The following is a 24,031-nucleotide window of genomic DNA, read 5'->3' on the forward strand; positions in this document are numbered from 1 at the left end:
TTAGTTTAAAGTGCTTACTTTTTTTTTTTTTTTTTGCATGGGATGCTAAGGCCAAACCTCACCTCGGCAGAGAACATTTCCCCTTCATCCCCAGGAGCCAGGGACAGGACCAGAGTGCCAGAAACCTCTAGACGGTTTTCTGAGGAGCCTCCTCCTTGGGCACTGCATGTAGTGACAACAGGTCTATCGCGCCCTGTTCAAAACTCGGCAAAGCAGCATTCAAGAAGTTTTGTACAACAGGCAAGCCTGTCACCCCAAGAGGACCCGCTCTGCTGGCTCCTGAAGCGTTGGAGGTGAAACAAAGCACCAGTGTCCCTCAGAAAGGTCCTGGGCTCACAGTGGCAAAGGCCTGTCTCCCAGTTTGGATGCAGCCCAGTGCAGGGAAAGGCAGTCTCCCCCCCGCAGCCCCAAAACTGCCCAGCCGAAACATCAACGACCCAGTCCCAGAAGGCCCAGTCAGCAGAACAGCTGGCGACAGGCACGATCACACCGACCACCCCACAGCCTGGCCACAAGGAAAGGCAGCAGGCTGAAAGGGCTTCCTCGCTCACACAGGGTCACGCTTTCTGTTCATTCCTCTTGTGCTTGCAGCAAGCCCCCTACAATATTCTTTGTCTCTAATCAGCTCAGTGGCTTCCCTACCGAAAGTGACTTTTTGCATAGTGCTGCTCCCCCCATCCCAATGGATGATGCCACATAAACTGTGTACAGGTTGTCTGTCCTCCAGCCAGCTGGGATGGGGGGGAAAGAGCCTCATTGACAGCAGCCGTGGGGCCCAGGGACTGCTGCAGCCACACGTGCAGGTGTGGGGCCAAGTCTCTATGGTTTCCAACCATGTCTCTGTGTCCTAATCAACAGGACAAAAAAGGTAGCAAGAAGCAGCACAGAGCCCAGAGCTTACGCCAAGGCAGAGGGCTGCAGAGGAATGCCACCAGCCCTCCCTACCCCCCATCCCCAGCCGTGCCAGATGACCAGACGCAGGCCCTCTGGGTCTCAGTGCAGAGGTACCTCACACACTCTTGTTCTTCCAGCAGCCGGTGGAAAATGGAAAGAGACTCTGAGAACTCAGGGCTGGTCCTCCTCTGGCACCATAGCTTTCCTTCAAGCCCCATCTGCCTTGGTCCATGGGCTCCCTCCAGCCCTGGAGACCACCAACAGTGTCAGGCTCTGGAGCTGGCCCCATCCTGGGGCTGGGCAAAACTGCTAACCCCTGGCAGCAGCCACCCACGCTCCTTCCCCGAGTGTCTCTCTCCAAGCGTCGGGATGGAATGTAGCACTTGTGACACACACAGCAACGGGAACACTGGCAGCAGTCATGTAAGCGTGAAGCAAACATGGCATTGCTTACAAGGTGCAGCAGCAAAGGGTGCTGGGGACTGCCCAGCGTGGGGCCTAGATGATATCAGTCTCCCTCTCTATGCCAACATACTTCAGGGCATCTGCCTGGCTGTACCTATAAGACAGGAAAATCACAGCTGCTGTCACGACCTCCTGTGCTCCCTGCAAACATGCGTACATAGAACGCTTTCAACCCCTGCACACCAATCCCCAGTCAGCTGTTCCCCACGTTACCTGTAGTCAAAGAAGAGCTCCTCTCCTGCCTGGATGGCCCTCTTGGCAAAGATTCCAATCCGATGGTCTCCATTTACCATCACAACTGCAACCAGAGAGAGAGGATCAGAGACGTACAACCCTCCAGCTTAGGCTAGGAAGTCAGACAGCACTTTTACCCTGGCCTGACTACCTGCCAGCCTCTGGGGCCAAGGCACCAGAGCTCCTGCCTAGCATGATCAGGGCACTTCTCTGGGGGAGCAGTTAGTGATCTCTCTGCAGCAGTGATCTCTCATTGCAAAGTCAGGGCCATGGCAGAACTGAACAGGGCCCTCACCAGCATGGATGCATTTTGCTGCAGAGAGAAGGAAAATCTGTCCACGCCTTTGAAGGTCTGCTACTCCTCTGGACTCAGGGAGATTCCAGACCCTGGGCAATCCTCTGCATTCTCAGAGCTAAGCAGCACTCCAGAGATTGTTCCCCCTAACTGGAGCTGACTGGACAGGGATACCTCACCTTTGGCATAGCAATTGGGGTTCACAGAGTGGTTGGCAAAGCGGATTTTATTTCCTTTGCGGGTGGCATCGACAACAAAATCTATTAAAAAAAAAAAAAGAACTCTATAGTATCCTGTAAAGATGAGGCTGCTACACACGTGACAGATGGGCAGACACCATATGCCCACCCACCAGCCCCCAAAGTGGTGGGTACAGGCATGAAGCCCAAGTCTCTCCCATCCCCTGAGGTCCCACCCGAGTTACCATTGTTGAGGTTGAAGAGGAAACTTGACATGTACTTGTCATAGACCTTTCCTCGTCGGTCAGCCTCATCCTGTGAAATAAGCTGGAGAAGGAGAATGCTCTGAGAGAGATTCAGTGACTGAGGGCGCAGCAAGGATCACTGCACGGAATAATGTGCCTGTAGCTCCTGGAAATACCCTCCCGCCCTTCCACGCTAAGGGGTGGTAGCTCACCAGGGCTCAGGACAGCTCAGAGGGAGCAGAGTACAACAGCTGGGCTCCCAGGGAGCAACACGTACAGGACACACTCCTCTATGGTAGAAGGCCTAGAGGTATTGAGATGGGCCCCAACATGGAGCAGGGTGCAAAATTCAATCTCTAAACCTTGTCAGAGCGAGCCCTGTGGCCAGACCATGGCTGACCTGGGTAAGGCACGCTATCCTCACTGGATCAGTGGCTGAACAAAGCACTTCCCTAAGCGCATACTCTTAAGTGCACTGCACAGCAGTTCCAGCAAGTGCATTCCTAAAGGGCAGATGCACTGACCTCACCACAGTATTCAGAGATGAATTCGTTCTTCTGCACAGATTCTTTGATGAACGTCCCCCAGCCAGCGACATCAGATGGTGCCAGCAACAAATGCTAGAGCCAATATGAAATGAAAATGGTTACAGTCTACAGGCCTACCACCTCCCAGCATGCAGGCAGCACAGAGATCACACCCCAGACATCTGGCAGACAGTCCTCGTCCCCGTGCAGCTGTACATTCTGGGGCTGCAGCAGTGCCCAGGAGCAACCGTGCTGTGTCGCCATGCTCACCGACTGCCATGCTCACAGTCCCAACATCACAACACCAAATAACTTCAGAGAAACAAAATGGGAGTAAGTATCTATCCAACATCCCCTGGTGTAAAGTGACACATGGCTCCCTACAGACTTAAGCCCAGTAGCACCATTAGGCTGGAGCTGCAGGTCTCTTACCATTCAGTAATTTGCATCTTTCTCTGAATTTCACTCTCTTTCATGTGCAGTCCCTTTCCTTGACCAGCAGAATTCAAGACGTGACCTTTCTCTGTCACTTTTTACGCTACCCTTGCTCTCACTCTTGCTTGTGCAACTCTTCTCTCTTGATTTGCACTTTCTTAATCCAAACTCCAGATTAAATGCTATAAAGGCCTGGGGCAGAGCAGCTTCCCCGCCCAGATTTCCTCTCACTTGGGTGGCTGTGGGTGGCCCACCTACCCTTTCCCACTTAAGAGATTAGTTCATCAACTCTGTTCTGGGGCAGCCCTGCACCGTGCTACTGCAGTGCTGCTGTCAATACCTTCTTGAGACCTCGCTGGATGCTGCAGTTCTTGCAGGAGACCACCTTGCAGTCCCAGTGCTCTGAAGCCCCGCAGGTCAGGCAGAGATCTGGGTCGCATTCCCGCACAGCCAGGTAGCACGGGCACTGCTTGGTGTTGCACTGGGTTTTACAGCGGCAGCCTGGAAAGCGGTTTTGACCTGCAGCGAAACAACTCACCTTTTTGTATCAGGAGGTTTTTCAGAGAACAGACGGGACATATGATGTCCCTGCCCAAAAGTAAGCTTCTAATGAACCCAGTTACCTCACTGGCAGGCTATCAGGACTGCGAGCGCACACAGAACTAAGACTGTCCGTGACCAAGAGCCACACTGTCTGCCCACCACCTTGGTGGCACAAGGAAGGTGTCTGTGCTCATAACACACTTTACATCCACACTGCTCCCCGGGCAGCAGTGACAGATGCCCCCAGTCCACCTTCCCATCCCCCCAAGCCACCAGGACAGGGCTCACTAAAGAATGCAACAGGACAGACAAGGTGAAGCAGCCAGGGCACCCAACTGGTGAAAACAATAAATCACAGAAACACTCTGCGTGCAAAGGAGTTGGGACATGTGCAGTATGAAAAATAAGCAGCTCCGGTAATATGAACATAATGTAACTGATCAGTACAGACAAGTTGGCTCCCTGTCACTCTACAGTCCTTACAGACCCCAAGGTGACATAACCCTTAAACAAGTCACCCTCAGAAGCTCTAGTGATGGGGGCAAGTGCCATTATCTCCATCACAGAGCTGGGAACGCAATCCCTCAGGAAGAAAGAATGACTGTGGCAGAGCAGCGACCCAACTTCCTTCCTAACCCCTGGCCACGCACCCTTCTTTCATGAAATCAGCAGCATCACAGATGGCTTGCTGATGCTAGATAGAGACATGAAGATGAGCACTCTTTAATGAAAGTACATATCACCAGCTTCTGCAAATCACGGGGCAACACAGAATACACAGTTTCCCCTTCGGCTTTAGCAGACTGCTAATCAAACTGCGGCACATGGAGCGCAGAGCCGTGGTGTGAACGCAAGAATAACATAGGCCTTTGGCAAGTCCTAGGTCTACACCCTCCCTCCGGTCTTTGTCAGGAGAGCCGGCTGATTTCATGCATGCTAGTCCCAGGCTTTTACTTACAGTCAGGGTTGCACTGGCAGAACTTCTCACAGAAATTCTGAGTCATAATGCAGGGACAGGAGCTGTCACAGGGGTGTTCAGGGTGGTCACAGGGCTGGTAGTTGTACACCTGGGTAGGTGAATTATCTAGAAATAGAGAAGAAATCCCATGACTGGAAGCTGCACTTTGCAGAAATATTTCAAAACAACATGCCTGAGGCTCTGAGGCAGAGAACGTGCAAGTTCTCCTTTTGCCTGTAGAGGGCAGGGAGCCCAGCAGAAAGGCAGCACACAGCTTGGCTGAGTCCATCAGACACAGGGGTGTGATTACAAATACATGACACATGTCTACTTCACCCTCTGAACAGCCCATTTTACATAGGGACTGTATGCCAAACCTCAGCCTCCCCTCTGATGGGAGTAAGATTAGACTGCACGTACTGACTCGGAGAGAACACTGGCCCTGCAGTGATTCACATGGAACAATTGCAGCAGGCCAGGTCCCGCTGCATAAAATCGAGGCCTGCAGAGGGGAGCTGCTCTCCTCCCTCTGCTCTGCTGTGGCTGGAGCTGACAGGCTGCAGATAAGGACTTGACTCTCCCGTAGCGGAAGTCAGAGTCTGAGGACTAGATTCTATGAGTGACCGGCCATGCAAACAACTCAAACACAGCCACAGCAAACGCTACCTTTCTTCAGCTGAATCTTCCTGCAGTGTGCAGCCCACAGCCTGAAAGGGAAGCAGAGAAAGTGTCTGAGGGGAAGCTGTGAGCTTCCACGAGGAATATCCAGTCAAGACTGACTGTGCCCAACATCGCTAGTCAGTGCAGCGTCTGCAGACAGGAGGTTCCAGTGAGTCTGACAGCTTCACGCATTAATAACTACCAGCCAGCCATAAAAGTAGAGAAATATGAGAACGATACAGCTACAACTGAAGTTATTTAAGGCAAGCACTAAAGCCAAGATAATACCCTGAAACAACACTGCAGCTGGATACACCGGGACCAGCACACAAAAAGTAGGTTGCAAGCCAGGGAGCTTAGACTAGGCCACCATTAGGACAATGGGACTGGCCCTCTTGCAGCAACGTAGCACTGGAGCCAGACAGCCACCACACCGCCTTCTCCTCCAGAGCTAAGCCCGCAGACACAAAACCACACAGCTTGCTAACTAGGACAGCCACACCAGAGACACAGGCTAGGGGCCAATTCCCAGCCAGCAGTACCAGCAGCGCTGCGTGACAATGGAAAGTGTGTGCAGATGGGAGCCAGATGGGGATTACCAGGAACACTTTGGCACAGAAAGCAGTGGATCTGGTTGCACTTTAAGAACAAAACAGGCTTGTCTAACACTTGCCTGTGCTTCCTTTTCTTCTTCTGGGATGGATTCATTAATTCGTTTGTTGGCAGTTTTGTTATAAGTGATTCTTTCACTGCAAACTGAAAGACCTACCAAAAAAATAGAAGCAAAAAGAAGAGTAAAGTTCAGTGCACTCGAGTCATTTTTATCCAAAGTATAAACGAAGAGAGCATAAGCAAGCATGCACGATGGGCTTCCTGCTGACTGGACCAAAAGCGGGCAGTTCTGCTCCCAATTTCACTGAGCCATGGGTGTCATTGCTACTCTTGCTTGGAAAACAAGACCCTCCACCTTGCCAGAGCCAAGCCTCAGAAAGGGCACCCTGAACAAGCTAACAGCACTGGACATGTGCAGGATTATTCTGTGAACAGCAGCAGTTCTGCAAAATAAAAGGCTGTAGCAGAATTAAACTGGTGGCGGTGGCTGTTTTTACCGTACCTAGCATCTGCATCCAACACTAAACTTCACTCAGTGTTGATGCAGCACGTTCCTCAAGGTGATTTGTGGCAGAGAAGATAAAACAATAGCAAGCAGTGGCAAAGGCCTCCTTCCTGTCCTTGGGCCACGTGCTGCAGTGCCTGCCTTTCCCAGGGTACACAGCTGCCCTAACAAGAATGCCAGGCTGTACCTGCTTGCACGTCTTTGTTCCCAGCAGCCTGGCAATCGAACAGAAGTTGTTGAAGTAGGTCCCATGGAACACACGGAAGAGCGACTCCTCAGCTCCTGTCCACTCGACAGGCTCCTGCGGCGTCTCTACTGCAAACAGCTGGGACGAGGCAGGGCTCAGCTTCTGCTTGGTGGGGGTCTGGCAGCGGGAGTTTGCCTCTGGCAGAAAACGCAGATATTAGGCCAAACACAAGTGAGAACACACCCTCACTGTCAAAGGTTTCTAGGATAGCAGGCCCTCTAGAAGGTGCCTGAACACAGCCTGCCTCGCTCCCTACTCCTACACCTCCTGACAGCTATACAGGGACAGCCCTACGCGTAGCACTCACCACCTCACAGTCCTGCCTGGAGTCACGCAGCTCAGACTATGGCCTCTCTTTAGACAGTGGTACTGGCCCTCTTGTAGTAATGCAGTTCTAGAGTCAGCCAGCCACCGTATCACCTCCCACCCTGGGCTAAGCCAATGGACACAAAACCACACAGCCTCCTAATCAGGGCAGGAACAGCAGAGAGAAAGGCCCGAGAATAATCAAGCCATTCCCTACTCTCCTGTTTGAGGCTCAGCCCAGACACGCGTACTCTCTCACCACCTGGGAAGCTCAATCTGCCCTGGCCACCACCACTTACCCCAGCGGGGTGGAGGCCTGTGATCCACCCCTGGCAGAAGGAGCTTGGTGCTCATCTGCTGCACAGAGGTACAGGGAAGTGGTCACTGTCTAGCAGGTCCACAGCCAAGCCACTTGCCTTGATGGGTCCCAGGCCACTGCTCTTCCTGCCTCAGCACAAAGGCGCAGCCTGGCACTGCCCGAGCAACCTGCTCCTGCTATGGGCGCTTTCCTCATGCACAGCTGAGGAAGGTACTCAGAGCCAAGAGCTCTTAATCTTACAGCTCCCAGTAAAGCACTTGCTCTGCCTCACACTCCTCGTTCCAGCAAGAGGATCACGACTCCCACAGCAGCAAAGGGCAGGGCCTGGTGTCCCTCATGTTTGTTTAAGCCCAGCTGTAAACATCAGCTCTGTTACTCTAACTCTGAACTCCACACCCCTGGTGCAGGGACTGAGAGGCAAGACAGAGAGAGCGAGCCCCAGTTACAACGGTGCCCATTGGTTGTTACTGTTCATACTGCTAGATGGGAGAGGGGTATCTCTAGGAACGGCATCATACCCGAGGAACTAGAGGCCCACTCATTGCCCGTGTCTCTGTCGCTGTCTCCCTCCCTTGTCTCAGCGACTGTGGAAGCTGGGGTGTTTGAGCAGGAAGCACTGACCACGTGGTGCCTCCGGCGGCGCCTGCCTGAGCACTTGGACCTGGGATTGTGCAGCGCAGCAAACTCCTTGGCTCCTTCCTGCAACCAGAGCAGAACACAGCACAAGGTGGGTGGCACACAGCCAGGAAACATGGAAAGGCTTTTCCACAGGCCTTGGGAGAAGGCCTGCACTGCTGCCACCAAAAGAAGGCAGTCATTTGTGGTCACCTTCAGTAACTGAAAAGGCCCTGCCAGCTGCCTGCAAAATACATTTCTGCTTTGCTTCCTTCTGCCTTGCTGCCCAGTAGGAATTGGCTCCCTCCCCTTGTACCTCCAGTCCCCTTTCTCCACCTCTTGCCTTGGCAACCTGGCAGTGAAATCCTTCTGGTCTATTCCTCTGCTTCAGCCCTGCAGCTCCCCAAAGACACTTTATCAAGTGTCTGTCATCTCAGCCAGATGATCAGCTCTGATACCATGAAGTGCATTAGTCTCTCTGCAGCCAGATCATCATCTCTTCGCTGCAGTTCTCATCTCCGAGTAACGCAGCTAGGTTACACTTCTAAAAGATTTTAAAAACAATTTGAGCCATCCCCATATACATTAGATTCCTTTCCCCTCCATTTTTAATGCGGGCTTCATGTTTTAAGCCCAGCACTTAGTCCAGAGAAATCATTTGTCACCATAATATCCCACCTGCTCGGTATGAGACTAGTCTTCGTTGGAGATTTGCTAAAGGATGCTTCAAACAAGATTCATATTTGGTTTCATGCTCCCCCTGAACCCAATGGGGACTAGAACTAATTCTGAAAGTCACCAAAGCTGTACAAAGGCCCCACAAAGTTCTGCAGGGAAAAGCTGGCCAGGCCCGCTTCTCCCATGGTTTCAGCAGGAGGAATGCAGAAACGTACCAGCCACAGGAAACAGTCTGCCCCGCAAGGATCTGGCTCAATCTTGGTCTCTCTGTTCTTTCGTTTGTACACATTGGGAGTAGCGTGAAAAGCTGAAAAAATAATCGTTATCTTTACTCTTAGCATTCTCCAAGAAGAGGCTTCACCCATGCAGCAAGGGACAGGGGCAACACTAGATGAATGAAGGAGAGAGACCGCACTGGGGGCTTGATGCAGTCACCAGTGGTACAGGATTAGATCTCCTAGGAGCAGAGAACAGCATGGCAGAACCTCTTGGCCCACTCTGCTCCCAACGACGGGAACTTAGCAGCTGCAGCAGAGCGCTCGGGAAGGACAGGCAGGAGCAAAAAGACTTGCTTTTATATTTAAGCAAAAAGACTACATGGTCTTAATATTATATCTTTTAACAAATAATTCACTGGAGAGACTCCTGTGACTTTCCAAGGAAGCCTGTAGACCCGGGAAGTCGCAGGCCAAACAGCTAACCAGTATTCACAAAGCTTTGGCAGGGCAAAACCGCAGGAATATGACCGAGATGAAGTTGTAACTTCCAATGAGGCAGCAAAAAATAGGGGCATGCCCACCCTCTAAAGACTGCAGCATGGATACTAAGCAAGGTACGGAGAAATATAAAGCACTGAGAAGAATGAAGAGAAAGGGACTCTAGGGAAGCATCCAGCTGAGACTGAACTTACGATGCAGAAAACAGTCATATTTGAAGCAGCGCCTGCAGAAGAGCGTGTGGAAGGAGTGCAGGGACTGCTCCCGCTGGACGGACTTTGCACATGGCCCGTCTATGTTGGGAGTGCACTGCGGGGGCAGCACGTTGGGATCAGAGACTTCAGTAAGTTCTCGGTACCTATTTATAAAACAAAAAACCCCACATACAGGCATGTTTTCTTATTCTGGGAAACATTACAAAGTTCTATACTACTACAGGCCTGCGTGACCCTGGCCTAGATACTTTGAGGCTAAACTGAAGTTTCTAACAGTCAAAAATCTTTCCGCTCAAGGCGCCTCCCAGCTCCCAGTACATTACTTTCCATGGCTACCGAGCTCTACTTTTTAGTCAGAGCACAGTGTTTTTCTGAAATACAAATTTTAACTGTTGCTAAAAATGGTAACAGACAATTTAAGTAGAGCTCTTCTACCTCTCTTTCATATCATCCGGGAAGCCATATTCAGGAAACATAGAAGAAATAGCAGTGAAGATCATGTCATTTGGAAACCGCTTCTTTGAACACTTTTTGTTACCTAAGAAAAGGAAAAAAGAAGAGACAATTCCTCAGTTAAACTGGACTTGAACGTGCCTTTCCTTTTTCCAGAGAGAGCGATTCCAGTAGGTGTTCTGGATTATATTTTAAGAGGCAGAAATGTAATCACATATACAATGAATAAGCTTTATTTCGTGCTGCAATTAGGTTAAGGCATTTCCAGATGCAGCACACGCTACCGCTTTCTGAGCAAAGTAGTATAATGTGTTTATGAAATTGCCAATGATGTTTTTTACCAAGTATTACCATTTATTTGTACCGAAACAGGATGAGACTAAATAGGAAGCCTTCCTCAAATGTCAGGAGAGATTTAGAGAGAGAAAAGACTCGACCCAGGCTGGACTTTATTACTGGATAATTATTCTTCATTAACTTGGCAAAAATGCTGGAAAGAAGAGGTGATGACTGTAAAATACAAAGGTACAAACAGCACTTTTGTGTTGCTACATTTACAAAAATCCTGGTATTGTTGTTACTCGTATCACTACGAACCAAAGACAAAGATGAAACCACCAGTCAGTGCTCCTAGGGGCACGCAGGATACACGAAAATCCCACAAACAGAGCTTCCTCTACGCAACGTAAACTCCAGATGGCACAGGAGAGGGAAGAGGAACACAAGCACATGGGAAACGGGGCCGGAAGGGATTTGAAAAGGTCATGTGATCCATCTTCCTGTCCTACAGCAGAATGAGATCTGTCTACAAGATTACTGACAAGATGATTGCCAGACCCGCACTTTAAAATCTCTACTTTCCAGCAGGAGAGATTCCACAACCTCCCCAGGTAATATCCCACTGCTTCGCTAATCTTACCATTAAATGGTTTTCCAGATGCCTAAGATAAATTCTTCCTTGCCACAGTTCAAACCGATGACATCTTATCCCGTCCACAGGGGACAATGAGAACAACCCTCTCTTTTCAACTACTTTACCAAAACCTGCCAACCTGTTTACTACCCTCAATGACAAGGTAATAACCAAAATAGTCATGGCAGGAGAGCACTGGCCAGGTACTCAGGGCAGCATGGAAACATGACAAACACGGCCCCAGTTTCTGTGGCCAAACCCACCTTCTACTGCAATTCGTTTTCTTTTCCTTGTGACTGGCAGCTCCTCTTTCCCGTCCTCCTGTTTAACCTCAGAATCGTTGTGTCCTTCCTCTTCCTCGTCCGAGTACTGATTCAGGGCGTTCACTAACTCCAGGAATACAGCATCGCTGATGAGCACTGACCCTGAAATCATTTCTGAAACACAGCGGTGTCAGCACCATCACCTTGTACTCTTCTTGTGGTGGCAAATCACAAGCCAGCCAGAGGACAATGTCAGTAACTAGAACCCTCTTAGCAAGTCGGCACAGACAGGTGGGAGGAAGAACTGATCCTAATGCTGTAGAGCCATGACAGTGGTGAATCATTTTTAAAAAGTCCCGACAATCAACACACAGAGCAACGTAGCCAGCCCAGCTGGGCAACAATTGTTCTATTCACAGATGCTCATTAACAAAGCCATCTGAGGAAAGGCCCCAGCACAGTGTTTTCTATGGCCTCTTTCCCTCCAGGCAGAGCCTTATGATGGGCTAGGCAGCTCTGCAGGAAGACACGCTGGCTTTTCATCTCTGAAAAGCCCAAATGAAGTCTTGGCTCAGATCACAAGTGAAAGAAGGTTGCTGAGCTCCTCCTACCCTCTAACACATTTTTCTACATTCCAGAACAAGACTGTGAACCCTCGCAAACAAGAGCATCTGCTCCAGAGCATCCCAGGCCTAGAACGGAGCAGGATCTCAAACAGCAGGACTGCGTCTGTGAAAACTAGAACAACAGGCAAGTTCCTGCTTTTCTACTCTAAGAGCTCCCAGAGAAAAGCTGGTTACTGCTGCCACCTTTTGACTTCTTAACTACTTTGATATCTTATTTGCAAGAGTCTGAATGGACAGTTCTGCGAGTTCTTGGTCCCAGGTTACCTTCCTCTCCATGAACTTTCCCATCATAGTTATTAATAAGTTCTTCAATGAAGGTTTCATCTTCTTCCTTCACCTCATCTCCCATGTAAGGGATATTGCACAGAACGGTTTCATCCTCTACCTGAAAAGAGATTAGATACATTTCAGTAAACTAGCATTTGCTGATTCGCTATCAGGCTGTGTCTCTAGGGCTGCTCCTGTCCATTCACACACGCAGACAACACAATGCTAAGCAAAGGTTCAGCCTCCCCAGGTGAAGTTTCAGATGTCTCATCATGGACATTTCATTGTTACCCTAGGCCAACAGCATAATTCTGACCCAAAAAAGTGTACACTGCTTAAAAAAAAACCAGTCATGTCACCAAGGCTTACAGAAACTCAGAAGCAGATAAATAGCCAATAATAATGAACAGCCAAAAATGTCAAAGAGATTGTGATTTAAGGCAGAATAGAATTGGAACAGTGAAAGGCAAAACGGTAGCTCATTCCCAGGCAGGATACAGCCAAAGCTGAGGAGCACTCTTGCAATACCCACATAGAGCAAGGACATTTGACTTTCTTTGCCATATCACCACAGACTGACTCTTTTGCTGCACAGTTGCTGTTGTTACACTACCCTGCCAGTTTGCGCTATGTGGCTTGAGAGGACTCCTGCAGGTTGCAGAAATAAACAAACACCCCCCCAGCCTGGCAAAGGGGCAGGTTAGCCACAGACTGCCTGTTTGTTTAGCAAATGATCTTAACTAGGCAACCATAACGTCAGAGTGGGGCTGCTGCACCAAAAGCTGCATTAAACCCTTCTCCACACTGTTGTGATCAAGGAACTAACCCTCAGTAGCATCCCTACAAAGAGAACAGCAGAGTAATCCAGTCACAAAGGAGAGGACCTGACTAAGAAATAAAACTCTTCATTTAAAGAGGAAGAAAAATCTAATAAAAAAAAAGGGGGGGACATTAACTCTTTGAATCCTGTGAAATAATGGTGGCCCTAACAAGATGTCAGGAATAAAGGAGAGACTAGGTAGGTAAGTCAGCTTGCATAGAAGGCGCTTTTATGGAATCCAGCAATACAAGCAACTAAAACAGTACTTTCCATCATCTCTTGAGCAGACATGGTTTGAAACAAGTGGGTTGAAGAAGGTATAATCAGTCCACAGCTGTGTAATGATTACACATTAATCTCACAAAGACCTTGCACCAAAGCACTTTCTTACATACCATGAAATTCTGCTGAAGAGGGGACCAGGAGTACATAATGGGCACCAATGCCACTGTGTTCAGAGTTCTCATGTACAATGTCTGACTTGGAAATCCAGGAAAAATGCTCTCAACAGTGCACTGGAATATAAGCAAGCAGAAGGACAGTGAGGAAAAAACACCTCGGATGTAGTCACAACTAGGAGGAAATCACACTACAGGACAAATACAGCTAAGCCCTGCGTTCACTCATGCTGATTCCTTGACATGAAAACCCTTTTTGTTTTTGCCTGTTTTTGCATCATGGAAGAATACTAGGCATGCTCTGATACTGACATATGGCAGGACAAAACAAAAAGATTAAGTATCTTCACAGTCCCCTGCAAAGCCGTGATTCTAACCAGCATTTGTTGCTGCTGTGCCACTTTTGCTCTCTTCTCCGTACCTGCTTTAGGAAAGGGTGTCCACTGACCGGCTTCATTAACTGCACCGGTTGAACTCGAAGCTTCTTCCAGTCTTCATTCAGAATTTGAGTTTTTTCATGAACCTTCGCAAAATTGGCCACAAACAGAGCCTAAAATGGGAGAAAGATGCACTCAAATTTTTAAAAATCTTGTTAAGGTTTAAAATACTAAAATTCTTCCTGAGATTTTGTTTCAAATATCAAACTACGCGCTCAGCACAGCATTTCAATTGATGGTACCTATTAGAAGGAATTCTAATTGAATTCAGCAGTGGTATAAAACATCACTGTAAATCTACTGAACAGTCAACAGTCTTTTGATAACTCCTGGCCACAGCTGACCTTTTCTAAAAACCTACCTGCCAACAAGAAAGGCAAAGAAGCCACCTGAAACCTACCAGTCCCTTTGCACTGAAAGGTTTAGAGCAAAGGGATATTTCTAAAAACAAGTTGAAATTAGTCTTCTTACTGCAGTTGTGCAAGTACTTGGCTGGTAAACTGTTGTACCTATATATTGGACACTGACCACACTGCTCTACTAATGGAGCATGAGGAAAAGTAATATCTCTTCAAATTTACAACTAATATAACTTTGCAATTAGCAGGATGAATCACTCATCTGATAACTGCTCTAGGACTATAAACTAATGTGAAATATTTAGGAGATATCCTTTCAGCTAGAACCATCCTCATAATGTCTTTACCTTAGCTCCCATATTTGCCTGAAACCTCTTGAGTTGTCGAAGACGCATATATTCAGACTTGACTTTTCTTTTCCAGTATATAATACACTTTGATGTTGGAGGAGTGGCGATTTCCATTTTTCTACAAAAAAATACAAAAAGGATAAATATCAAATAAAGGAGATCTTAAACTTATAAACGAGGGCTATTAAAAGAAATCCATGTGCATTTTAAATGCATCATAGACTATACCCAGGAAAAAATAACTATATAAATCTGCACTAGTCCTATTTAAGGAATAATTACAATAAATTGCACTGAAAAGCCTGGAGAGCTTTGGACATAAGAAGATGCACTGAACTAAGCATGCTTACAGGGATTCAGCTGCTTATGTCCAGTCTGAATCCCTATGAATCCCCTACGGACAAAGCGTTCTGGGTGTTCCCCTTTTTCCATTTGCCCAGGGCACCAACAAAACAAATAACGACATCACTAGTCTGGCTACAGCAAGCTAGCACTTTCTCACAGTGACAGGAAGCCAGGAAGGTTTTTTGTTTCTATTTTCTAGTCCTTCTTCTCAGAAATGTACTGTACAATAGAACTCTGCAGAGAAACACGATTTTCCCCAAGAGTCATATTAGCCTCTGAAACGTGTTACACTCCTACGCGTTTCATTGCTTCAGCCTTTCGCACACACAGTAATCATTCATGCAGATCCGTATAGCTCTGTCTGAACGGCCGATTCCCAAGCAGGTCGAGCAGACTCCATCCTGACGCAGCCACACAGCCACCGGACGGCTCAGACTCGGAGACACTCGAGTAGATTTCTCCAACCTCTGCTTTTGCAATGATTCATCCCTAAAAATTAACTCCCTGATTTCCTACGGACTGTTCTCAAAGCTGCATTTCCACAGCATTCAAATGTTTTTACAAGACTTTCTGCCATTCAAATGTTAAAATAATAATAAAAAAAAATCGATACAGCAATCTTCATGCCAGCACACATCTCCTGGGGGTGATGGTGTTAAAAACCACCTACGGAGCGAGCCAGGCCACGCAAGAAGATCGTCAAGGGGTGGTTTAATGCGAAGGCTTAGCGGCGCCGGGGAGTATTCCCAGTCGGGAAGTACGCAGGGAGCAGAATCCTGCTCCTGCTGCGGGGGGCTCGAGGCGCCGGGAAGGGGCTGCTGACACACGCCGGGCAGCGCAGCCAGGAGCCGCACGCTGCCCCTCGGGGGGCCCGTCTGCCCCATGGGGGCCCAAATTACCCGTGGGCCCCAACCGCCCCACGGGGGCCCAAATCTGCCCCACAGGAGGCCCCATCCACCCCACAGGCACCATATCTGCCCCACGGGTGCCACATCTGCCCCTCGGGGGCCCAAATCTGCCCCACGGGAGGCCTCAACCACCCCACGGGCGCCACATCCACCTCACGGGGACCCAAATCTGCCCCACGGGAGGCCCCATCCACCCCACAGGCACCATATCTGCCCCAGGGGAGCCCAAATCTGCCCCACGGGAGGCCCCAACCACCCCACGGGTGCCCTATCTGCCCCACGGGAGGCCCCATCCGCCCCATGGGCGCCACATCTGCCCCACGGGTGTCACATCTGCCCCATGGGGCCCCCATCCACCTCACGGGGGCCCAAATCTGCCCCACGGGAGGCCCTAACCGCCCCACAGGAGGCCTCATCCGCATCACCGAAGCCATATCTGCCCCACGGGAGGCCCCATCCGCCCCACGGGCGCCCCCGAGGCCCCCGCGTGGGGCTGTCGCCAGGGCAGGGACCCGCGATACGGAGGGTCGCCACCCCCCGGTGGGGGTGGGGGAGGAGCCGCCCCCGCCCCCCGGGCCACCCTGTCTGGGGCCCCTCCGGGCCCCGGGCCCCGCGGGGGCTCCCGCCGCCCCCGGCCCGGCCCCGCCGCGCGCCCTGGGCCCGGGCCCCCCGCGCCGCCCGGGCCCCCCAGGCCCCGCCCCCGCCCCGCACTCACTCCTCAGCCATCGCGCCGGGCGGGGGGGAGGGGGAGGGGGCGCCGCCGCGCCTGCGCCTGCGCCGCCACCCCGGGCCCGAGCCCGGCCACGCCCCCGCGCCGCGCCTGGCCACGCCCCCGAGCCTGGCCACGCCCCCGCGCCGGGCCGAGCGGGGGCCGAGCGGGGCGGGGGGCGGAGCCTGTGCCGCGGGGCGGGCTGTACCACTGGGGCGGGCGGGGGGCGGAGGGGGTCCCTCGCGTGGGGAGGGCGGGCTGTACCACTGGGGCGGGCGGGGGGCGGAGGGGGTCCCGCGCGTGGGGAGGGCGGGCTGTACCACTGGGGCGGGCGGGGGGCGGAGCGGGTCCCGCGCGGGGCTGGGCCGCAGCCGGGGTTGCGGTCAGGCGGGTCCCACGTGGGAGGGGACCCCCCGTTGGGTGGGGTGCCACGGGCGGGTGGGGGCCTGGACATGGGTCTCTGCGGTGGGTGGGGTGCCCCACACAGTGGGAGGTCTGGACATGGGTCCCCCCATTGGCTGGGGTGCCCCAGCTGGGTGGAGGCCCGGACACGGGTCTTCCCATGTGGTCAGCTGCCCCAGGCGGGTGGGGGCCTGGACACGAGTCTACCTGGTGGGTGGGGAGCCCACGCGGGTCACGCACCCCAGTGGGGACCCAGGGCCCATGGGCCCCGCGGCCGCGGCGGCCGGTGGCTCTCAGCCGGGCGGGACCATCGCCTGCCGGCGGAGGGGATCCCGGGGGACGCGGGCGCCTGTGGGCCCGTGGGCCCTGGAACCCCACCGGGGTGCGGGACCCGCGTGGGGCTCCCCACCCACCAGGGCAGGAGCGGGATCTCGGCCCGGAGAGGCGGCGTGGGCGGCCCTGGGCTTCCTGCGGCCCTGCCGCGGCGCCGGGCAGGAAGCGGCTGCGGGCGGCCCCGAGCCGGGAGCGCGGCGGGCCGCGGCGGCAGCGCCGTGCCGGAGGCCCCGGGGCCGGGCCGAGGCCGGTCCCGGCAGCGCAGCTCGCTCCCACGCCACCCGCAGCCCCCGCGTCTCGCTCGACCCCTTATCTGATGCCTTTGCCGGCGTCGCCTGCTGAGTCAGGCCAAACCGGCTGCTCCCTCCCCGACCTTCCCAGCCATTGGCTCCGGAGCGCCTGGAAAGGGCTGGCACCGGCCCTGGGCACGCGGATATATCCCGAGGGGCCGCTGCCGGCCCGGCCCGGCCCGACCGCCCGCGGCGGCCCCGGCGGCGGGAGGATGCGCCTCGGGGCGCGGGCGCAGCTCCTCTGCTGCCTCCTGCTCCCCCTGCTCCGGCGGGGTAGGGGCAGCCGCGCCGCCGCCTCCCCGAGCCCCCCGGCCGCTCTGCAGCCCTCGCGCCCGCCTCTCCCTCCCGCAGGGCGCGGGCAGCCGGCGGACGCGGACCTGCCGGACGAAGGTGAGGCCGCGGCAGCGCCGTGCGGGGATGGCGCCGGGCCCCGGCAGCGTCGCGGCCCCCTCGGCGGGACCAGCCCGTCTGCCCCGGCAGGAGACGCGGCCCTGCCCGGCGCGGGGTCCCGCGGCGCTGACGGGACGGCGCCGTCTCTCCTCCCAGGTCACTACCTCTATCTGGACGAGGACGGTGAGTGGAGGTGCCCGAGCCTGGCGCGGCGCAGCGCGGTGCAGCGCGGCCGGGGGCTCACGCGCCGCCTCCCCGCAGGACCGCTGGAGGTGCTGGACGGGCCAGCCCGCTGCCAGGACACCTACCGGGACTGGATCTCCCTGTACTGCTGGGCCCCCTTCCACGCCGCCCTCACGGCCACCCCCGAGGGCAGCCGCTGCCGCTGGGAGCACATCGGCAGGTCGGTCCGACCCCACTGCCGGCACAGCGAGCGCGGCGCTGAGCTCTCTGGCCAGAATGTGTGCAGCCCTGGGCTCTCCGGCCGGAGCGTGCACGGCGCTGGGCTCTCCGGCTGGAGTGTGCACGGCGCTGGGCTCTCCGGCTGGAGTGTGCACGGCGCTGGGCTCTCCGGCTGGAGCGTGCACGGTGCTGGGCTCTCCGGCCGGAGCGTGCACGGCGCTGGGCTCTCCGGCTGGAGCGTGCACGGCGCTGGGCTCTCTGGCCGGAGCGTGCACGGTGCTCAGCTCTCCAGCCAGAGCGTGCACGGCGCTGGGCTCTCTGGCCGGAGCATGCACGGCGCTCAGCTCTCCAGCCAGAGCGTGCACGTGGTGCTGGGTTGCACGCTGCCGGCGCATGGCAGCGGCTGCACGCCTGGCTCGCCGGCGCGGCACGCGGAGAAGGGCTGGGCGCTCGCCGTGGTGAGCGCGTGCTTGAGGCCGGACCGCGGTGGAGCCCCGAGGCCGCCCGGCTCGCCAGCGTCTTCTCCCCTCTCCCCGCAGCATCTACAGCGAGCTCTCCAACTGCACGGAGCTGCTGGCGGAGGTGCTGGCCTGCCCCTGGCCCAGCCCCACGCTGGAGGCCTTCTTCCTGCAGATCCACGCCGAGTATTTCAGCGGCTGCGCCGGGGCCGGGCGCCCGGGGCCGGGCGGGCTGCCCCCGGGGCTGGCCGCGGCGCTGGCCGCCGGGCTCGGCTGCCTGGTCCCGCTGGCGGTGGCCCTCACGCTCAGCGGAGCCGGCAAAGCGGTGCAGAACCGGCCGGGCAGCGGCCCGGCGCCTCCCCGCGCCGAGCAGAACACGAGCCTCCTCCGGGCCGGCTCCGGGAAGGGCCTGGAGGGGGACGGAGGGGGCAGCGGGTGAGGTGGGGCTGGCGGGGTCGGGCCGTGCCCCAGCCCCGGCCCCAGCCCCGGCCCCGGCGGAGGGCGCGACCGGCCGGCCGCCGGGGCCCCGGGGCCGGGCTGACATCACTGGGTGTCTCCCTGGCAAGGGCTCCCGCCGGCGGGCCGGAGGCCGGCTGCAGCCGCTGCGGCCACGGGGAGCGGGATCCGGGGGCCCCGGCCCGTGGTGCGCGCCAGATGCGGCCGCGCTCCGGCCGGAGGTGCCGCCGGGTCCCGCAGCCGCTGGGCCGCCCCGGCCGGGCGGCGGGCGGCGGGAGCGCCGCGCAGGGAGGGTCCCCGCCAGCCGCCAGCCGCGGCCCCGCGGTTTGCGCTCCGTGAGTCCCGCCGGCCGGCTTTCAGAGGGGAAACGTGGGGCTGCAAGCGCCGGCCCGGCCCGGGAGCGCCGTGAGCGCGCCGGGTCTCAGCGGGCTCCTGGGGCGAGCGCCTGGCGGCGGCGGCGCGCGGGGGGCGGCGGGCCGGGGACACGCGGCCGCGGTGGCTCCGCTCCCTCCCCACCTGCCGCCGGCCCGGCCCGGCCGCGGGGCAGGTGCCCGGCGGGGCCGCGCGCCCGGGGCCTCCGTCCGCCCCCGCGCGACCCGCGGCCGGGCCCGGCCGGGGACATGACGCTCCCCCGGTCCGCTCCCCCCGCCCGGCCGCCGGGCTGCCTGCCCTCCGCGCGGGAGACGAGGGATTTCACAACCCAGCCCAGACGGGATTACGGAGAAATACACAAGTAAACAAACAGCGGCCCGGCGAAGCGGGAGCCTCTCCCGCCCCGGGCGCCGGCCGCGCGCCCCGGCCGGTGGGGCGGCAGCGATGCCCGCCGGGGGCCCGGGGCGGCGGCGGGGCCGCGCGCGGCCACGCCGACGGGGTCCCGCCGGGAGATCTGCTTTAAAGCAGCGCTGAGCAATCTCATTTTTCACACGTCTCCTGTAGTCAAACTGCCCCTGTCAGAGGAAAGGAGTTGCTTCCTGTTATTTCCATTGAAATACTTGTCCCGGTCGTTAGCCGGCAGCCTTTTGCAGGATGGCACCGCGCGCGCCGACGGGCTCCGGCCGGCTCCGCCGCCGGCTCCTGCTGCTGCTGCTGTGGGGTAAGTGCGGGCGGCCGGGCGGCCCCGCGCCGCCGCCTCGCGCCGGGCGGCCTCCGCACGCCGCCGGGCCGGGCGGCCGCTCCGGGGGCCGGGTGGGGGCCGCGGGCCGCCGGCCTCGCCGGGGCGGCGCGGGGGGTCCCGGCGCGCGGCCCTCCCTGCCGGCGCCCCTCGCCGCCGCCGCCTCGGCTCAGGACCCTGGGGCGCGGTGGGGGAGGCCGGGCGCCGCGGCCGGGCGGGCGCTCCGGCCGTGCCAGGCTGCGGTCAGCGCTTCCTTTTCCTGCCGCCGCCGCGGCTCCGGCCCTGGGCGGCCCCGGGACGGGCGGGCGGAGGGGCGCCGGCCTGGCGTCGCCGCCCGGCCCCGCCTGAGCGCGTTCGCACCCCGCGCAGCCGGGCTGGGCCGCGCCGGCGCCCAGGCGGAGGGCTTCGGCCAGGACGCGAGGACGAGCCCGCCGGCGGCCACCTCCAACTGGACGGCTCAGCTCGTGGGTGAGTGCCGGCCCCGCGGCCGGGGCTGGGGCTGGGGTTGGGGTTGGGGTCGGGGCTGGGGCCGGGGTCCAGGCTGGGGCCGGGGTTGGGGCCATGGCCAGGGTTGGGGTTGGGGCCGGGGCCGGGGTTGGGGTTGGGGTTGGAGTTGGGGTTGGGGTTGAGGTCGGGGTTGGGGTCGGGGCTGGGGTCGGGGTCCAGGCTGGGGCCGGGGCCGGGGTTGGGGCCATGGCCGGGGTTGGGGTCGGGGTTGGGGCCGGGGTTGGGGTTGGGGTTGGAGTTGGGGTTGGGGTTGGGGTTGAGGTCGGGGTTGGGGTCGGGGCTGGGGTCGGGGTCCAGGCTGGGGCCGGGGCCGGGGTTGGGGCCATGGTCGGGGTCGGGGTTGGGGCCGGGGTTGGGGTTGGGGTTGGAGTTGAGGTCAGGGTTGGGGTCAGGGTTGGGGCTGGGGCCGGGGTTGGGGTCAGGGTCAGGGTCAGGGCCAGGGCCATGATCCAGGCTGGGGCCGGGGCCGGGGTTGGGGCCATGGCCAGGGTTGGGGTTGGGGCCGGGGTTGGGGTTGGGGTTGGGGTTGGAGTTGAGGTCGGGGTTGGGGTCAGGGTTGGGGCTGGGGCCGGGGTCAGGGTCAGGGCCAGGGCCGTGGTCCAGGCTGGGGCCGGGGCCGGGGCTGGGGCCATGGCCGGGGTCGGGGTTGGGGCCGGGGTTGGGGTTGAGGTCAGGGTTGGGGTCAGGGTCAGGGCCAGGGCCGTGGTCCAGGCTGGGGCCGGGGCTGGGGTCGGGGCTGAGGTTGGGGTTGAGGTCAGGGTTGGGGTCAGGGTCAGGGTCAGGGCCGGGGCTGGGGTCGGGGCGCCCCGCTCAGCGCCGCTCCCTCGCGCAGAGGAGATGTACGTCAACATCACGCAGAGGTGCTGGGAGTTCTTCGTGGAGCTCATGAGGAACGTGACGGCGCCGCAGCTCTGCGAGTGGAAGGTCATCAGCAGGTAGGGGCCGGCCGCGGCGCCGCCGGTGGGACGTCCTGGCAGCCCCTAGGCCCACCAGGCCCGCCAGAGCGAGCCGCTCCCGGGACGGGGCAGAGGAAGCGCCTGACGCGGCGCAGGGATCCCCCGGGCCGCGGGGAAACCTCGCTCCGGGGGGTGGGAAACGCGCCCCGAGCCTGGCCGCGGCGTGCCCCCGGCCCGGGACCCCCGCCGCCTCCCCCTGCGGCAGCTCCCCTCCCAGCTCTCTGGCCCGGCGCGGCGGTTGGCAGGGGACCCATCCAGGCTGGGGGGAGCAGGGGCCGGAGGGCGCTGAGGGCTGCACCTCCTCCCGTCCCGTCCCGTCCCGTCCGGCAACGCCGCCCGCAGCCCGCGCCCCGTCTCCCGCAGGCCCTACAGCTTGCTCCAGGCCTGCCTGGAGGACTGGGCTGACCAGCTGAACTACGGCTACCCCAACGCGCTGGCGGAGCAGTACATCTTCCAGAGCCACCACCACTACTTCCAGAACTGCACGCTGCAGCACCAGGTCTTCGACCCGCCCGAGGACGTGCTGCTGGCCATGATCATCGCCCCCATCTGCCTCATCCCCTTCCTCGTCACCCTGGTCATCTGGCGCAGCAAGGACGGCAAGGCGCAGCCCTGAGCGCCGCCGGCCCCGGCCCCGGCCCGAGCCTCGGGCGCCGGGGGGTCGGCTCCCGGCGGCGAGGGGGCCTCGCTGCCGCCCGCCAGGCCTCGGGGCTCCGGCCGGCGGCCCGGCGCGCCGGCCCTCCCGCAGCGCTCTCCGCCCCCTGCTCGCTGACCCCCCGTCCAGCTCCTGGAGAATAAAGAGCTTCTTTCCCCCCAGCGTCCTCTTCCACCGCTTGGGTTGGTTTGGGGTTTTTTGGTTTGTTGTTGGTTTTTTTCCCCCCTGCTTTTGGAGCACAAAAACGGCGCCGCGCGCCGCTCAGCCCCCCGCAGCCCTGCGTCCCGCTGCCGACCCCGGCTTCCCACCCTGCGCGCCGGAGCCGGGGCGCGGAGCCGGGTTACCGGGCCGGGCTGGGGCAGAACCGGGCTGTGGGCAGAACCGGAGCTGGGTCAGAACCGGAGCTGGGTCAGAACCGGAGCCGGGGCAGAACCAGGCTGGGGGCAGAACCGGAGCTGGGTCAGAACCGGAGCCGGGGCAGAACCGGAGCCGGGGCAGAACCAGGCTGGGGGCAGAACCGGAGCTGGGGCAGAACCGGAGCTGGGGCAGAACCGGAGCCGGGGCAGAACCAGGCTGGGGGCAGAACCAGGCTGGGGGCAGAACCGGAGCCGGGGCAGAACCGGAGCCGGGGCAGAACCGGAGCCGGGGCAGAACCGGAGCTGGGGGCAGAACCGGGCTGCGGGCAGAACCGGAGCCGGGGCAGAACCGGGCTGGGGCAGAACCGGGCTGGGGCAGAACCGGAGCCGGGGGCAGAACCGGAGCCGGGGCAGAACCGGAGCCGGGGCAGAACCGGAGCTGGGGGCAGAACCGGAGCCGGGGCAGAACCGGAGCCGGGGGCAGAACCGGAGCCGGGGGCAGAACCGGAGCTGGGGGCAGAACCGGAGCTGGGGCAGAACCGGAGCTGGGGGCAGAACCGGGCTGCGGGCAGAACCGGAGCCGGGGCAGAACCGGAGCCGGGGGCAGAACCGGGCTGCGGGCAGAACCGGAGCCGGGGCAGAACCGGGCTGGGGGCAGAACCGAGCCGGGGGCAGAACCAGAGCCGGGGCAGAACCAGAGCTGGGGCAGAACCGGAGCTGGGGGCAGAACCGGAGCTGGGGCAGAACCGGAGCCGCGGCAGAACCGGAGCCGGGGGCAGAACCGGGCTGGGGGCAGAACCGGAGCCGGGGCAGAACTGGAGCTGGGGGCAGAACCGGGCTGGGGGCAGAACCGGAGCCGGGGGCAGAACCGGAGCCGGGGCAGAACTGGAGCTGGGGTAGAACCGGAACCGTGGCAGAACTGGGCTGGGGGCAGAACCGGAGCCGGGGCAGAGCTGGAGCTGGGGTAGAGCTGGAGCTGGGGTAGAACCGGAGCCGGAGCCGGGGCAGAGCTGGGCTGGGGGCAGAACCGGAGCCGGGGCAGAGCTGGGGGCGGAACCGGAGCCGGAACCGGAGCCGGGGCAGAGCTGGGCTGGGGTACAACCAGAGCCGGGCTGGGGGCAGAACCGGAGCCGGAACCGGAGCCGGGGCAGAGCTGGGCTGGGGTACAACCAGAGCCGGGCTGGGGGCAGAACCGGAGCCGGAACCGGAGCCGGGGCAG

The 24,031-nt window shown here is 58.5% G+C and overlaps 2 protein-coding genes across 9 annotated transcripts; one reads left to right on the forward strand and one right to left on the reverse strand.

Annotated features, from left to right (window-relative positions):
- Nucleotides 1–789: 789 nt before the first annotated feature.
- Nucleotides 790–16,579, reverse strand: EZH1 (enhancer of zeste 1 polycomb repressive complex 2 subunit). Of its 5 annotated transcripts, none has more exons than XM_068919135.1 (20): nucleotides 16,503–16,579; nucleotides 14,532–14,652; nucleotides 13,810–13,938; nucleotides 13,386–13,505; nucleotides 12,168–12,288; nucleotides 11,278–11,451; nucleotides 10,084–10,186; nucleotides 9,628–9,791; nucleotides 8,933–9,024; nucleotides 7,943–8,123; nucleotides 6,740–6,936; nucleotides 6,109–6,200; nucleotides 5,442–5,482; nucleotides 4,776–4,901; nucleotides 3,615–3,793; nucleotides 2,837–2,932; nucleotides 2,313–2,394; nucleotides 2,068–2,148; nucleotides 1,573–1,657; nucleotides 790–1,453 (listed from the first exon to the last, which is right to left on the reverse strand). In XM_068919135.1, exons 1-20 carry the CDS (start codon nucleotides 16,511–16,513, stop codon nucleotides 1,393–1,395), a joined length of 2,256 nt encoding a protein of 751 aa, XP_068775236.1. In that variant the 5' UTR covers nucleotides 16,514–16,579; the 3' UTR covers nucleotides 790–1,392. The 5 variants fall into 5 exon arrangements, with proteins under 5 accessions (XP_068775236.1, XP_068775237.1, XP_009687869.2 ...); XM_068919136.1 differs by lacking the exon at nucleotides 16,503–16,579 and adding an exon at nucleotides 15,550–15,568; XM_009689574.2 differs by lacking the exon at nucleotides 16,503–16,579 and adding an exon at nucleotides 15,177–15,311.
- Nucleotides 16,580–19,830: 3,251 nt separating this feature from the next.
- Nucleotides 19,831–22,812, forward strand: RAMP2 (receptor activity modifying protein 2). Of its 4 annotated transcripts, XM_068919142.1 has the most exons (6): nucleotides 19,834–19,960; nucleotides 20,164–20,320; nucleotides 20,708–20,806; nucleotides 21,678–21,780; nucleotides 22,165–22,422; nucleotides 22,504–22,627. In XM_068919142.1, exons 2-5 carry the CDS (start codon nucleotides 20,254–20,256, stop codon nucleotides 22,415–22,417), a joined length of 522 nt encoding a protein of 173 aa, XP_068775243.1. In that variant the 5' UTR covers nucleotides 19,834–19,960; nucleotides 20,164–20,253; the 3' UTR covers nucleotides 22,418–22,422; nucleotides 22,504–22,627. The 4 variants fall into 4 exon arrangements, with proteins under 4 accessions (XP_068775240.1, XP_068775243.1, XP_068775241.1 ...); XM_068919139.1 differs by having other exon boundaries at nucleotides 19,831–19,960; nucleotides 21,704–21,780; nucleotides 22,165–22,812; XM_068919140.1 differs by having other exon boundaries at nucleotides 19,835–19,960; nucleotides 22,165–22,795.
- The last annotated feature ends 1,219 nt before the right edge of the window (nucleotides 22,813–24,031 follow it).

This window comes from Struthio camelus, chromosome 25 (assembly GCF_040807025.1).
Source record: "Struthio camelus isolate bStrCam1 chromosome 25, bStrCam1.hap1, whole genome shotgun sequence".
Lineage (NCBI taxonomy): Eukaryota > Metazoa > Chordata > Aves > Struthioniformes > Struthionidae > Struthio > Struthio camelus.